At 41.3% G+C, this 14741-nt stretch overlaps 1 protein-coding gene across 50 annotated transcripts in view; it reads left to right on the top strand.

The window, feature by feature from the left end:
- The window catches only part of KLHL3 (kelch like family member 3), a 297123-nt gene that overhangs the window by 242141 nt on the left and 40241 nt on the right, over nucleotides 1–14741 (top strand). For all 50 annotated transcript variants that reach the window (XM_078360226.1, XM_078360135.1, XM_078360232.1 and 47 more), the window contains 2 exons: nucleotides 8459–8575; nucleotides 12156–12305. In XM_078360226.1, coding sequence (XP_078216352.1) covers nucleotides 8459–8575; nucleotides 12156–12305 — 267 coding nt within the window. The remainder of the gene's footprint in view (nucleotides 1–8458; nucleotides 8576–12155; nucleotides 12306–14741) is intronic.

Genomic DNA, 14741 nt, shown 5'->3' with positions numbered 1-14741 from the left:
TGGGAATCTAGGTTGTCCTGGGCTGTGGACCCTATAGGGTAGGTTTACTGGTTTAGGAAACGGTTTTTATATTAGATTTTGTCTTATATATTTCCTATACCACCTGAATGATGTCAGTTCAAACTCTATGTTTGTATGTGGCATGAGCCTAGGGTTTGGGTTTCTTGAAGATGTACATTTTACTCCCTATCTTTCCCTTCTTCCTTGCCTCCCTCCTCGCTGCATTCCTCAGCCCACAGGAGATGGCAACCTTCCTTCCCCTTACCCATAGCAGATGAGTAGAGTTCATCTAGTCTTAGTTTTACAGCTGGGCAAAACTGTCCACAGGAGTCTGTGGCCCAGACACCCTACCCAATGGGACACCAGTCTTCAATTAAAGCTCATATCTGAATTGTCTCTGAGACATTTTGGCTTCAACTTTTGTTCAGCTTCCTGGCTTGAATTTCTTCTTATTTAAAACACTCAGGCATTTTCTTCTTGCTTTCCCATATGGCTCAAATCTTTACTTTATTGAATACATTATTTTCACATGTTTGGAACTACAGGGAACTATTCCTTCCAAAGCAGCTAAGTCCACCATATTGACTGGCAGACATTCTCCATCCCTATGTCATCCTGCACTCATGGTTAGGATTAGTGCCACTGAAGTCTCTCAGCTTGTAGGTGTTTCTATCAAACCATTATGCTTCAGTCCTTTCCTTATTCTTTGTGGACTCTTAGTGAAAATCTGTTTTACTGGCTGTAGGCAGTGATAGAAAGCTGAAGAACAATTTCCAGGCCAAGTGATCTTACTGTTTTAATTTTTTCATGATTTCTGGTTATCTGAAGTCAGATATCTGGCAGTGTGCTGCTGTAGGAAAAGAACCATACATTCATTCATACCTCCCCCCTTTTTTTTTTTTTTTTTGCCAATCAGTTTGGGCTTATGAGGTTGCTCAGGTTAGCCTTGAACTGATGACCTCGCCTTCGCGAGCGCCATGACCTCCGGCGGGAGCCACTTTGGACCCCAAGATACCTCCCTTTGTAGAACTTATAATGACTTAGAGAAGAGATATTTTATCAAATATGTGCACAAGTAAATATATCGCTACAAAGTGAGAGGTGTGTTATGAAGGAGATGTGCAGGGTGCTGGGAAAGTGTAGATTGAAATCAGTGGTTCTAATTGCTGTCTTCTCACCAATTTGCTAGGTAATGTCAGGCAAACTACTTCGTTTCTCTCTGCCTTTCTTTCTCCTTTTGCAAATGACTAGCAGTTTCACAGCGTCCTTGTGAATCTAAAATGAAGCAACTACAAGGAAGAGCTTTTAAGTGTTGTGTGAAATGGTGATGGTATGGTCAGAAAGATGAACTCAACTGGGTAGGTTTCTAGGGAGCCTTCAGACTAGGACATCACTCAGTCAGTGGTGTGCTGGTAAATGTTTAACAACTGGCTCCCTAAAAAACATTCTAAAAGCCCTGATTCTTTTATTGATTCATTTGCTGATTTCCATGGTGTAAATATTTCCATCAATGCTGACTTCAACTACCAGTGTCATGTCACTAAACGTGGAGTTAGGAAGAGATATGCACAATAAGCTCTAATTGCAGCACACCACTGCTCCCAGTTATACCTGGCATTGAGTGTGACAATGAAGTGAGAGTATGGTTAATACAACTTGTTAAGCTTTCATTTAAGAAACACAAACAGGAATCCGACAGAATCATTCTTGTGTGTAGAAGCACTGTCTTCTTAATTAATTAGTTAATCCATTTTTTTTTTTTTTTTGAGACGGAGTTTCGCTCTTGTTACCCAGGCTGGAGTTCAGTGGCATGATCTTGGCTCACAGCAACCTCCACCTTCCGGGTTCAAGTGATTCTCCTGCCTCAGCCTCCTGAGTAGCTGGGATTACAGTGCGCGCCACCATGCTCAGCTAATTTTTGTATTTTTAGTAGAAACGGATTTCACCATGTTGGCCAGGATGGTTTTGATCTCTTGACCTCGTGATCCGCCCGCTTCAGCCCCCAAAGTGCTGGGATTATAGGCATGAGCCACCACACTCAGCCTATCTTCTTAATTTAAAAGTATGGCAGGGGATTTGGTAAACGTTATTGCCTCAATCCCTGGGAAACAAATAAGGATACCCACGGGAGCTGTCCTAGGAGGGTGTGAGGATTCTAACTAGGATTGTCCGTTTAGGAACTTAGTTTCCCAACTCAACAGTCTGCCCATGTTTTTAAAATTAATTGTGTCTCTCAGATGCAAATTGCATAATGTTTGAGCATGAGTTTTTGGAGTTAGAGGAGAGTTCATGTCAGATCTACTACTTCCTGGCAGTAGACCTTGCACAGCTTGCTAACCTCTCTGAGGCTGTTTCCTCTTCTGTAAAATGTAAGCAGTGACACCTGCTTAATAGAGATTTTTGGTGGATTAAATGAGATCATATGTATAAAATGCCTGTGCTTGTTGTTGTTGATAAAGTTACTCCTCAGATCAAGTAATAATCAGGTCCATGTACAGGAACCTAGTTTTTTTTTCCCCCCGATACTGTCAAAATTAGCTTCTTTTCCTTCTTCCTATGTTTTGCTAAGAATTGCTCCCAACTGAACTTCTCCCCTGGCCAAGTCAGTGCCCAGCCTTTTGAACTTGAGTCCTTCTTGATCTTCAAAACATATTTTGAAAGCAGGGAAAAGTGCTCCAGGACTCCTCATTCTCCTTGGGGCATGGAAGTCCAGCCTGGCTTGGCTGCCTGTCTGTCCAGAGGGACGGAGTGGAAGGACTGGATTCATCTGGTGTTCTCTGGCCAAGACCTGTGCTTACATCTGAAGTGTGGTGAGCTGGGAGCTATGGAATCTGATTTTCTCCAGCTTCTTTCCACATGACAGTCTTGTAGCATGCAAAAAATTGGTTCTAAGACATTGATCAGTGAGGAAATGGGGCTATTTCTTTGTTTTAAAAGTGAAACCCTAACTGTGCCTAAGAGCAGCTGATTATTTCATCACAAAAAGTAGTATCTAAGTATATATCACCTCGTCCTGGTGATGGAATCTATAGTCTCTGCTTAGATTTTATAGACCGGGGGTTGACAAACTTTTTCCAGGAAAGGCCAGATAATAAATATGTGAGGCTTTGTCTGTCATGGCTTCTCTTCTCTGCTACTGTAATGTGAAAGCAGCCACAGACGATATGTAAATGATGAGTGTGGCTGTCCTCCAACATAATTTTATTTACCAAAACAGGTGACAGGCTGGATTTGGCCTGTGGGCAGCAGTTTGCAATCCCACTGTTATTAGATCTATTAGACATTTGAGAGTCAGCTAAGAAAAATGGGTTTAGAGCAAGAGCACTGAAGTTGGTTTTGTATATAACCAAGCATAGCTGGCTCTGCTTCTTTTTAGTTCTGGGACTTGGGCAAGTCATTTAATAAGGCATAAGAGTATCTGCTCATTGGGTTACCTTGAGAACTCAGGGAAGTGATGTTTATGGACAGTCCTTTGATGGGAAGGATTATTGGGAAAGATTTTAGGTACATTGAAAGCTAAAACAAGTTGGAAGTTTATTTGCTTGTTTATTTTCAAGCATGAAGTCCAAATGAAAAAAATATGTGGCCTTCTCTAGCTGCTGAGAAGGTCACTGTTGTTGCTGAATGCTGTGGCTTTCATAGCTGAGTAGGTAAACAGTGCAACTAAGCGGAACCAGTTAAACAAGTCAAGCCAAAAATAAAGATAAGGTTAAATATCGACTTCAGTAGACTCAGCTTGCTTTTTGTTTTTATAACAAAAATTAAGCTGGTTGATGGGGAAGAATGTGATCGATAAATGCTATCTACTCAAGGACTTATAGTTTATTCTTCAGCAAAGCTTTGCCTGTCAATTACCTTGTGTCGTGCTAGGAAGCATTGGGGGATGGTGTGCAGAGATAGAGCTGGTACACTTCTCACTCTGCATAGGCTCACAGTCTAGTAAAGGGGACTAGAAAGAGGTGTGGCTAACCAACCACATGCAGGGCAGAATGGGGTAGTCTGCCCATCACCTAACGCAGCAAAGGCAGACTTTATCTGCCTTACCCACCAAGATTCCAACTCTTTCTTCCCCAGCCCTGCTCCAGCGTGGGCAGCTTCCACACATCTCCTTTCATGCTTATTCTGAACGCATTTTCCATTCATTCATTTTAAAAGTATTTCAGTTTGTGTTATGTGCCAGCAAATAAGACAAGGTCTCTCATGGATCTTAAGGGCTAGTGGAAGAAACATAATCATTCAAACAATGCTATGAGGGTGAGGGACATAGCTCCATGAGAGCTCCTAATAAAAAATGAACTAGATGAGGATTTCTATGGTGTATGTGCTTATGTTTGTACATAAATAGGTTATTTTATATAGAAATAGGAGCAAACTATACATACATACTACTCCTTTCCTTTTCTACTCCCTTCCCTTCCTTTCCCTTTCCCTTCCCCTTTCTCCTTCTCTTTTCTTTTCTTGCCAAATTCAAGTTATTTCCAGCCTGACTTAAGTATATAATTAGGAAACAGTGGCAAGTGTTTTAGGGCAAAGCATCATTAACATGTCAACACACAAAAAATATACTTAAGAAAAATCAGAATACTTTTTCCCCCTTGCAGATAAAGCTTTCATTTCAACTTTCTGCCATCCTGTAAGTTTTGTTGTAGTTTTCCCTTAGAATTTCTTTTCGTCTCCCTTCTACTTCTTATTCTGAAAAACTAAAAACCTATTATAAGTTTGCAAGAATGAACATCCACATCGTCTTTACCAAGACTGACCATTAATACTTTATTTCATTTACTTTATCTCTCTAGATTTAATCTTTCCTTTTGCTGAATCATTTGACAATACATTGCAGACATTATGACACTTCACCCCTAAATATTATAGCATGTATTTCTTAGGAACAAGGAAATTCTCTTTTCTAGCCATATATCCAATTATACCAATTAAATTTAATATTGATCTAGCAATATTATCTAACAGACAGTGGATATTCACATTTTCTTAATAGCACCCCAAAAGCCATTTATGGCAATTTCTTTTACAGCCATAATCTAATTAAGGTTTATGCACTGCATTTAGTTGCCTTGTCTATAAATCTCCCTAATCTGGAACTGTCTTCCTACCTTTTTCTGTCTTCCATGATATTAACAGTTTTGAAAATTCAGGCAAACCATCTTGTAGAATGTGGTAAATGTAGAGTTGTCTGATCATTTCCTCACCGTAAGATTCAGGTTAAATATTAATATTTTAGGAAGAATAATACTTAGGAAGAATAATACTTTTAAAACTATGTGTTTTTAAAAAATCAAAATCAGGAATATAAGTTTGTCCTCTTATTGGTGGTGTTAAATTTGGTCCCTTGTTTAACATATTGTCTATCAGATCTCTCTATTTGAGGATCTTTTCCCTCCGTGTAAGTAATATGTAATCTGTTGCGTGATTCTGTCTTTTTTTTTTTTTTTTTTTTAAAAGACAGGCTCTTGCTGTGTTGCCCAGGCTGGAGTGCAGTAGTGTGGTTACAGCTCACTGCAACTTCAGTCTCCTGGGGTCAAGTGATCTTCCTCAAACAGCTGGGACTACAGACAGGTGCCGTTATGCCCGACTGATTTTTTTTTTGTAGAGATGGGATCTTGCTAAGTTTCTCAGGCTGGTTTCAAACTCCTGGGCTCCCACCCTGGCTTCCCAAAGTGCTGGGATTACAGGTTTAAGCCACTGTGCCTGGCCTTTAACAACTTTTGATTTTAGCATCTATTGGTGATCTTTGCTCAATCAGTTATTACATTGGTGGTATTGCAAAAATGGAATTTTTCTAATTCCATTATTCCTTTTACGAGGCATTTTTTTTTTCTTGGAAAGGAGAGAACTTCTTACACTTTTTAAGTATCCATATAAGAAAGAAGAGACCTTCCTATACTTTTTTAGTATCCATATGGGTTCATGGATTATATTTTTAAAATTATTATTATTATTATTTTTTGAGACAGGGTCTCACTTCATCACCCAGGTTGGAGTGCAGTGGTACACTTATGGCACACTGTAGCCTTGACCTCCCAGGCTCAAGCAGTCCTCTCTCCTTAGCCTCCCTAGTAGCTGGGACTATAGGCATGCTCACCGTGCCTGGCTGATTTTTGTATTTTGTAGAGATAAGATTTCGCCATGTTGTCCAGGCTGGTCTTGAACTCCCGGGCTCAAGTGATCTGCCTGTCTTGGCCTCCCAAAATGTTGGGATTATAGATGTGAGCCGGCATGCTTGGCCATATTATAATTTTTTTTAAAAAAATTAAGGCTATATTCCCGTCTTAGCCTCTCAAGCAGCTGAGACTACACGTGCCACCATGCGTGACTGATTTTTTTTTTTTGGTAGAGATGGGGTCTTGCTAAGTTTCTCGGGCTAGTCTCAAACTCCTGGGCTTCCACTTTGGCTTCCCAAAGTGCTGGTATTACAGGTGTAACCCCATATATTGAGATATATGGATATTAAATGGACAATTTGATTAGTTTTGACAAACGTATATGCGCATGTAATGCACACCCTAAACCACAAAAAGTTTCCTTTGAACCTTTTTCAGTCATTCCCTGACGCTGCTTCCTCTCAAAGCAGCACTAATCTGATTTCTTCATTATTCTCTTTGATATTTAAATTGTCCCAAATATTGGCATTGAAAGCCCCATCCAGCTGGCTCTGTGTCCTTTTGAGATGTCTTCTTTAATCATGTATAAAAAGATGTTTTGCTTTATTCTTTTAATAGCTGAAAATAGAGTTGGCACTCTGTATCCATGGGTTCCATATCCGTGGATTCAACTAAGAAAATATTCAGAAGAAAAAAGTTCCACAAAGTTTCAAAAAGCAAAATTTGAGTTTGCTGCAACATTAAATACTACACAGAATCCACTTGCATGAAGTGATGTATGGGCATTATATTAGGTATTATAAGTAATCTTCTATAATTATTTAAATTCTATTATTCATATACTTTAAATAAATATATATATATAAGTGTATGGGAGGATGTTTTAAAGTATATGGGAGGATGTACGGAGGTTATATGCAAATATTATGCCATTTTATATAAGGGACTTGGGCATTGGCAGATGTTGGTATCTGTGGGTGGTTGTAGAACCAGTGCCCTGGGGCCAGGTGCAGTGGCTCACGCCTGTAATCCCAGCACTTTGGGAGGCTGAGGCAGGTGGATCACCTGAGGTCAGGAGGTCAAGACCAGCCTGGCCAACATGGTGAAATCCCATCTCTACTAAAAATACAAAAATTAGCCAGGCATGGTGGTGTATACCTGTAATCCCAGCTACTAGGGAGGCTGAGACAGGAGAATCACTTGAACCTGGGAGGTGGAGGTTGCAGTGAGCTGAGATTGTGTCATTGCACTCCAGCCTGGGAGACAGAGCAAGACTCTGTTTTAAAAACAAAAACAAAAACAAAAACAAAACAGTGCCCTAAGGGTACTGAGGGATAACTATATCTAATGGTATGGATACTCCTTTAATAATTTTTCCTAAAGCCCACTAGTGGACTTCAGGTAGTTTTATTTTTTTATCCCGTTACAACCATGCTGCAGCTAACATCTTGCAGCACATATTCTATTCTCTTACACTGATGTGAGTATAGGCTAGAACTCAGAAGTGGTATTTTAAAGTCAATGAGTATGCACATTTAAAATTTTGATTGAGAATGCCAATACTTCCCTCCCCTCTTAAAAAGCATATTAATGAAATTTTAACAGACATTGCTGGTTTCCCCATGGCCCCACCAACACTGAATTTTCTCTGTCTGTGTGTATCTGGTGGCACAGAGTTCAAATTTGGACTTATCCCTGAGTAGAGCAAACATCCAAAGTATAGGTCTGTCTTTTTGGTTCCAAGCCCTCCAGTTTTGATTTGCATAGAAATGAAATCTCTCCTCAAGGAGAAATGTTTTCCATTCCTTGTCATTCAGTGTCACATTGACCATCACAGCCAGCTTTGGGCAGAGGGCATTCTTCCTGTTTTTATTCTGCCTTAACTTTACTTGGGACATATGTGAGGAAAGGGAGGCCTGGGGGATGATGACATTGCCCCCAGGGTCTGATCTTCCTAGGCAGCCTCTGTAAATTTGGTTCACAGTTACTGCTCTGTATTTCTACGCTTAAATAACTATTGGAACTGGTTTTTATTTTAGAATGAACCATGATGATTCTACATTTGGGATAGCAGGTTTGTCCGTGTGTGTGTGTGTGTGTGTGTGTGTGTGTGTACAGTGTGTGTGTGTGTGTGTGTAGAGTGTGTGTGTGATTGCTCTCTGAGGCCAGCAAGTAAACAAAGACTTTCTGTTTTTATTTTAAATATTGAGTCTCAGATTAATTTAACACCTTTAGGGATGATTCATAACTTTTTCTCCTTTTTTTTTTTTTACAGATTGAGGGTTGTTTGAAAGCTTTTGTCTCTTTACTGAAGTTGCTCATGTTGCTTTTCTTTATAGGTGTTTGAAGCTGTGATTTCATGGATCAATTATGAGAAAGAAACCCGCTTAGAGCACATGGCAAAGCTGATGGAACATGTCCGACTCCCTCTCTTACCTAGGGACTACCTAGTTCAGGTGAGTACTGTATGAAGAACCAAGCACTTCTGTATTCACCCAGGCCTCTAGGAACAACAGTGGGCAATCCTGACTGGACGGAGCGGTTGAGTCTTAGTGGGTCTTCTGTATGTGCTGAGGGAACCAACCCACTGGGTTAAGTGTTAGGTGTTGTAAAGTTTAAGAGCATAGGCTTGAAAATAGGACGCTTAGGTTTCAGTCTCTGCTATACTGCTTATTAGTTTTAGATTTTTATTTAACCTCTTTAAGCCTCAGTTTTTCTTCCATAGAGCAGATATTATAGTAGAGCCCGCAGGGTTGTTGTGGGCACTAAAGGAGTGGAGTATGCAAGTCAGACGTTTAGTGCGGAGCCCGGCATAACATGTTCCATGGAAGTTAGCTGTCTCTGTTGTAGAGGGCCGAAGCAAGAAGGGTCATGTCCACAATGTTTCTATATTCCCTTTTTGTCTTAGTTTTAGGAAATTTGAAGCCAAATTAAAGACTGCAAAAACCGGGTGCCTAGAATATGTAGTGATTCTACTTGGTCTGGAAAGGAAAGAAAAATTAAGAATTGTGGGGTTCTCTTATGATGCCATATGTTTTCTCACTTAATCCTTGTAACAACCCTGAGAAGCAAAGATTGTAACTCCTTTTTACTCATATAGGCCTTGAGGCTTATGGAGGTTGGAATTTTTCAGGGGTCACCAGGCTTAGGGAGGCTCAGGACTCAAATCCATGTCAGTCTGGCTCTGAAGTACATAGTTCTTCAGCAAGCTAGCTGCCACCATTGATAGGCTCTTTTCTGCTTACCCATTACATGACTTACTTTATATAGTAAATGGCATTAGACACTTTAGAAGCAGAGAATAAACCTGAAAATATATAAATAAAACAAAACATCAAGACAGCAGGTTAGCCCTCAGCTGTCTCCAAGGAGTCTCTAGAAGGAAGGGAAGGTGTGATGCAAGGATAAGAGGCAGTTTAGCAGCCCAGTAAGCTCTTCTTACTCTGCAGCTGTATAATACTGGGCACATACTTAACTGTTTTAAAACTCAGTTTTCTCATCTGGTAAAAATGGCGTTTGCCTTTATAGGATTGCTTGAGGATAAAATGAGATAATCCACTTAAGGTCTGTAACACAGTGTTCAGTGAATGTTACTGATCTTACTTTGTAGTGTTCGTGACCACTGCTGTGATTCTTAGTAGCAGGTGACACAGTATCCTCATGAGCACTTGTAAACTCTGCTGGTGACACTTGTTGATCGCAGATATGAGGGGTCAGTGAAATGTTCCCTGAAAAGCTGTACCTCAGCCTTCTCAGCTGCTGAGGGATAGGCTTCCAAGCTCTTAAATGGAGTACCCACACTACGTTGGGTGGTACCACCGCCACCTGGTGGCAGCATATCCTTCCTGTAGAAAAGGTCCCCTAAGCAGAGGGAGTGAACAGGCCTGAGCATCCCATGTCTGTCAAACCTCCCACTGTCCTGTGGGAAGCTGGCCGGGGGTGGAGGAGGCATCTGGACTCCAGCATAGTCTCACTTCTATAGGGAGGGTGGGCGGCCTGGGGACATGGGTTCCAGAGGAAGCTAAAGCGGCCTTAGAGACCCTCGGTCACAAACTCCACCAGGCATCCATAACTGAAACTTAATAAACATCACCATTAGGAAATGGTTCTTGGATTATTATGCCAAAGTAGAGTTTAGATCTAGAAAAGAAGAGGGTCAGAGGCAATGGGCATGAGAAATAATGTGTGGGACTCCCCTGCCCTTTTTTCAGAAAGGCCTTTTATCAGGCTTCCCAGAATGAACACCTGTGGAAGAGGATGTTTCATTAACATTCATTTGACTTGGAAACTTCAAATGAGTATAATTGCTGGGATGGCTGTTGGTGATGGAGGAGGAGGAAGAAGGGAAAGCCCTGGGCAGACCTACACCAATGCTGCCAGACTTCTGGGGGAGGTTTTTTTTTTCTTTCACAAAAGCTAGCATTTATTAGGCTTTTACTCAGCATTTAAAAATATTGTATTAAATTAATAATATGTTGTGATAAAATATATATAACATAAAGTGTTATTTTAACCATTTTTAAGTGTACAATTTAGAGGTATTAATTACATTCACAATACAGTACAACCATGACTATATAGATTTCAAAAACCTTTTCATTACCCTCAAGTTGAAACTCTGTACCTGTGAAGCACTAACTTTACAGGAGAACTTTTAATTCAAGCTGAGTAAGTTCTTCTAGAGAAATAGCTGCTCATGCATTTCTCTTTCCTTCCAACCTTGTTTAGACATCCTCTCCCACCCTTTTTATTTTGTAACTGACCCTAGAAGTTTATGATTCGTCTCAAGCTGGCTCAGTTCCTTACTGGGAGGGGAAAAAAAAACCTTCCAAGGAAACAGTTCCTGGGGACTGTCTCTGGGGAGGGAGGTGCTCAGAGGTACACAGAGGGCTTCCCTCACCAATCCCTTTTTTCCCTTCCAGCTCCAATGCTGCCCAGCAGGTGATGGCCCTGGCTGTGCTTTCATTCCTAGTGACAGACGGGGACCCAGGAGAGGCTCAGTCAGGCCTTGTGCATCACTGACTTGAGGGCTGAGATAATTGAGGTGGGAGGCCCTTCTCATTCTCTGACTGGACTTTAATTCTGCAGGGTCAGAAACTTCTGGGTCAGAAATTTTGTTTTGTTCATCGTTTTCCTTCTGGGGACCAGCACAGGGCTGCCCAACTAGGAGACATTCAATCAGTGTTAGCTGTTGAATGGAATCGATCTTTCCCAACACAAAGCAGCCTCAGAAGACCACACTACGCTCAGTGATCTAACCTGGGCCAGAAGGTGGAGAGTTGAGAGTTAGAGCATCAGAATGGCTTCATGCTTGGTCTTGCTGGTGAAACCTTTAGGCTAACATTTGCTGATTACCTGCTTAGGTCCTGAGCTATGGAATAAGAGGTGAAGAAGCCCCAGCTCCAACTTAGATGGAGTCCTAGGTGAGGTCAATAGGTGGAACTTTGTGCAGGATAATTTTTCTGCTCTGATGTTGTTAATCTGTTAGAAAGAGCCTTTCTGCCCTGAGACCTTCACTATAAGACAATAGATAAGAATCTTTCTCCTTGACAAGCTTAATTTGCTCAGTGCCTCCAGAGGTTGGCTGATGGCTCCCACACCCTTTCTTCTTTCACCTCACTCCTCCTCTCCGACGTCTGTTTTCCCTAAACATCACAATGTATTCAAATCAGGAGAAATGTGTTTAGAGGTTTTTCAGGATGGCTGTCTTTTGTTTTGCATAAACTCATTTAAACCTCAAAACAAACAAAACTGGTGAGGCTTAGATACCTTTAATATGCCCATTTTTACAGATGAGGAAACTGAGGATCAGAGAGGTTAAGTAGTGGATCTGGTCTAAAGCCAGAGCTTGATCCCTTATCCCACTGTGCTCTTAAGATGCAGGAGGTGAGCAATAAGTTGTAACTCTTTGGGTCTGAGATGATGTGGTGAAGAAATGAATGAGTGTGGAGTACAGGAATGACTGAACCCAGGGAGAAAGCTTGGGAAATGTGGCTGAGCTCTGCTGTAGGATCACCTGTGTATTGTTACCTCTAGACGGTTGAAGAAGAAGCTTTGATAAAGAATAACAACACCTGTAAAGACTTCCTCATTGAGGCCATGAAATACCATCTTCTTCCTCTGGATCAGAGGCTGTTGATTAAGAACCCAAGGACCAAGCCCAGGACTCCAGTCAGCCTTCCCAAGGTAAGCTCCAGCCCAATCCTCGCCAAGAGTCAGGACTGTGCCCTGCAAATGGCCTTCCACTCCTGCCTCCAAGTCTTTCCTCACCCATGGCTGCCCTGCATCTTGCTTGCATTTATAACCTAGGAGATGGAGTCTTCTGGTTCCTCTTGAATCTGCTGGTACCTCTCTCTTCTGGGGTCTTCCTTTCCTAAGAGTTTTAAGGTAACCTCCAGTGTCATCAGGGAGGTTTGAGAATAACTCAGAGCTCCCCTTCACTCCCACCCTGCCTTCTCATTTCACACCATGGCTTGTGCTCTGTTTCTGTTGGAAGTAGAGGGATGACTATGTTGGTTTCACTTAGTGATGGCCATACTGGTCCTCTTTCTAGGCCATGCTTTGAGTCAGAACAGTCCCAGTCTGTTTCTTTCCCCCACTTCAGGGAAGGACATAAAGGACTATTAGGGCTGCCAGAGAAGAGAAAAGGGGTCCCGAGAAAAGAGATCCTGTCAAATTGAGGAGTTTGACAGGTCATGAAGCAGGGGAAGGAAATGGAAGAAATGAGCATTTGTGAGGGAGCAGTCAGGGAAAGGGAAGGAAGACATAGGAGGGGACCCCAAGATCTAGAGATCTAGAGTTTATGGTTTGTGCTGGCTGCTTTTGTTCCCTGCGAGTCTTCCTCTCAGACCCTCAGGTCCTTATCTACAGAATGAAGGATGCTCCACCTGATTCCTGAAGTCCTATCTGACTTGGCGCCAAAGTGGTCATTCTAGGAGTCTAACATGCTGATGTCTGGGGGAAGGAATCAGTCAACCAAGGAGGAAAGGAGAGGTGGAGAGGAGTGGGTGATGTTGTCTCATGGATGACACAGTAGGCAGCACCAGGAAATTATTTAGGTCCTTGCTTTGTCGTCCTCCTCCTCCTTCCAGCTGGCTGCCCTCCTCCCTGCCTGCTTCTTCCAGGAAGGTTTCATAGTGGCTAGAGAAGCATGTTGTTTTCCAAGACCAGGTTGTTGGAATTCTCTGAGGTTTGCAGGACCTTCTTTCCCCTCTGCTCCACGACCTTGGATCATGGGGAATATATTGTTGCAATGTGAACAAATGTCTCAGTGTCCCAGATAATAATATAAGCAGCTAACCTTTATTGAATGCTGAGGGTGTCACTTGCATATCTTATTTAGTCTTTTCAACAACCCTATAAGGTAGAGACAGTTATTATCCTACTTTTATAGAGGAGGAAACTGGGGTTCAGAGAAGTTAATTGACTTGCCCAAAGTCAACACATGTAATGTGGTAGAACGAGCATTTGAATTGAGTCTTTATCACTCTCCAAACCTGTTCTCTGAATCCATACCATCCTGCACCTGGCTTCACCTTTGTAAACCTGAGAGTGCATACTTGCCTGTCAGTCTCATGCTGCCTAGTGCAGGTTAGAAGAAGGCACAGCCGCAAGGCAAGGCCTTTGTCTGGCTGAACATTGGTATTACTGCGGGTTAATGCCTTTTGTTTCATTTGGTTAAAATATTGCACTGGAACTTCTTCATATTTTTCAAAGTGAAAATAACTTAACTTTCTTTAATTATAGACATATGTGCTTACTGTAGATTATTAAAAAGATAGTACAATTTCAAAATAAAGTAAAAGTCACTTGAAATGTCTCCTAGGGTAAAAAACACTGCTATTGTTTGGTAAATTTTCTTTCAGACATGTCTCTATATACTTTTTCACAAATAGATGTAGTGTATTGCTATATAGATTCAAATGTTTTACCCCACATGCAGCCATGTGGTACAGACTGCTTTTAATATTATCAGTATAGGTGAAATCAGCATTTAGATTGTAATGGTACATGGTGTTTAATTGTACTTATGCACTATTATATACATATTATGGACAGTCCTCTACTGATGGGCTTTACAGTAATTCCTTTTTTCTGGTATTGTAAACATTTCCGTGTCAAGTATCCTTTAAAAGGTGGTATTTTGTTTTAGTTTGTATTTCTTTCACTGGGAGTGAGATTAATCTTGGTTTTAAATGATTATTGGCATTTGTATTTCTAGTTTGGAGAATTCTCTGTTCATGGTCTTGCTCATTTTTCCTATTAGATTGTATGTTTTTTATTAACATTTTTTATTTTTAATTTTTTGAGGCAGAATCTTGCTCTTGTACCCAGGCTGGAGTGCAGTGGAGTGATCCCAGCTCACTACAGCTTCCACCTCCCGAGCTCAAGATATCCTCCCACCTCAGCCTCCTGAGTAGCTGGGACTGCAGATGTGTGTCACCACACCCAGCTAATTTTTTTTTTTTAATTTTTTTGTATAGACAAGTTTTCTCCACGTTGCCTAGGCTGGTCTCGAACTCCTGAACTCAAGCAATCCACCCACCTTGGCCTCCTAAAATTCTGGGATTATAGGTGTGAGCCACTGTGTCTGGCCTTATTTTTAGTTTTTAAAGGCTCTTT

Source organism: Callithrix jacchus, chromosome 2 (genome assembly GCF_049354715.1).
Source record: "Callithrix jacchus isolate 240 chromosome 2, calJac240_pri, whole genome shotgun sequence".
NCBI classification, from domain to species: Eukaryota; Metazoa; Chordata; class Mammalia; order Primates; family Cebidae; genus Callithrix; species Callithrix jacchus.
Note: the sequence above shows the minus strand (reverse complement) of the source record. Positions and strands in the feature narration are given on the sequence as shown.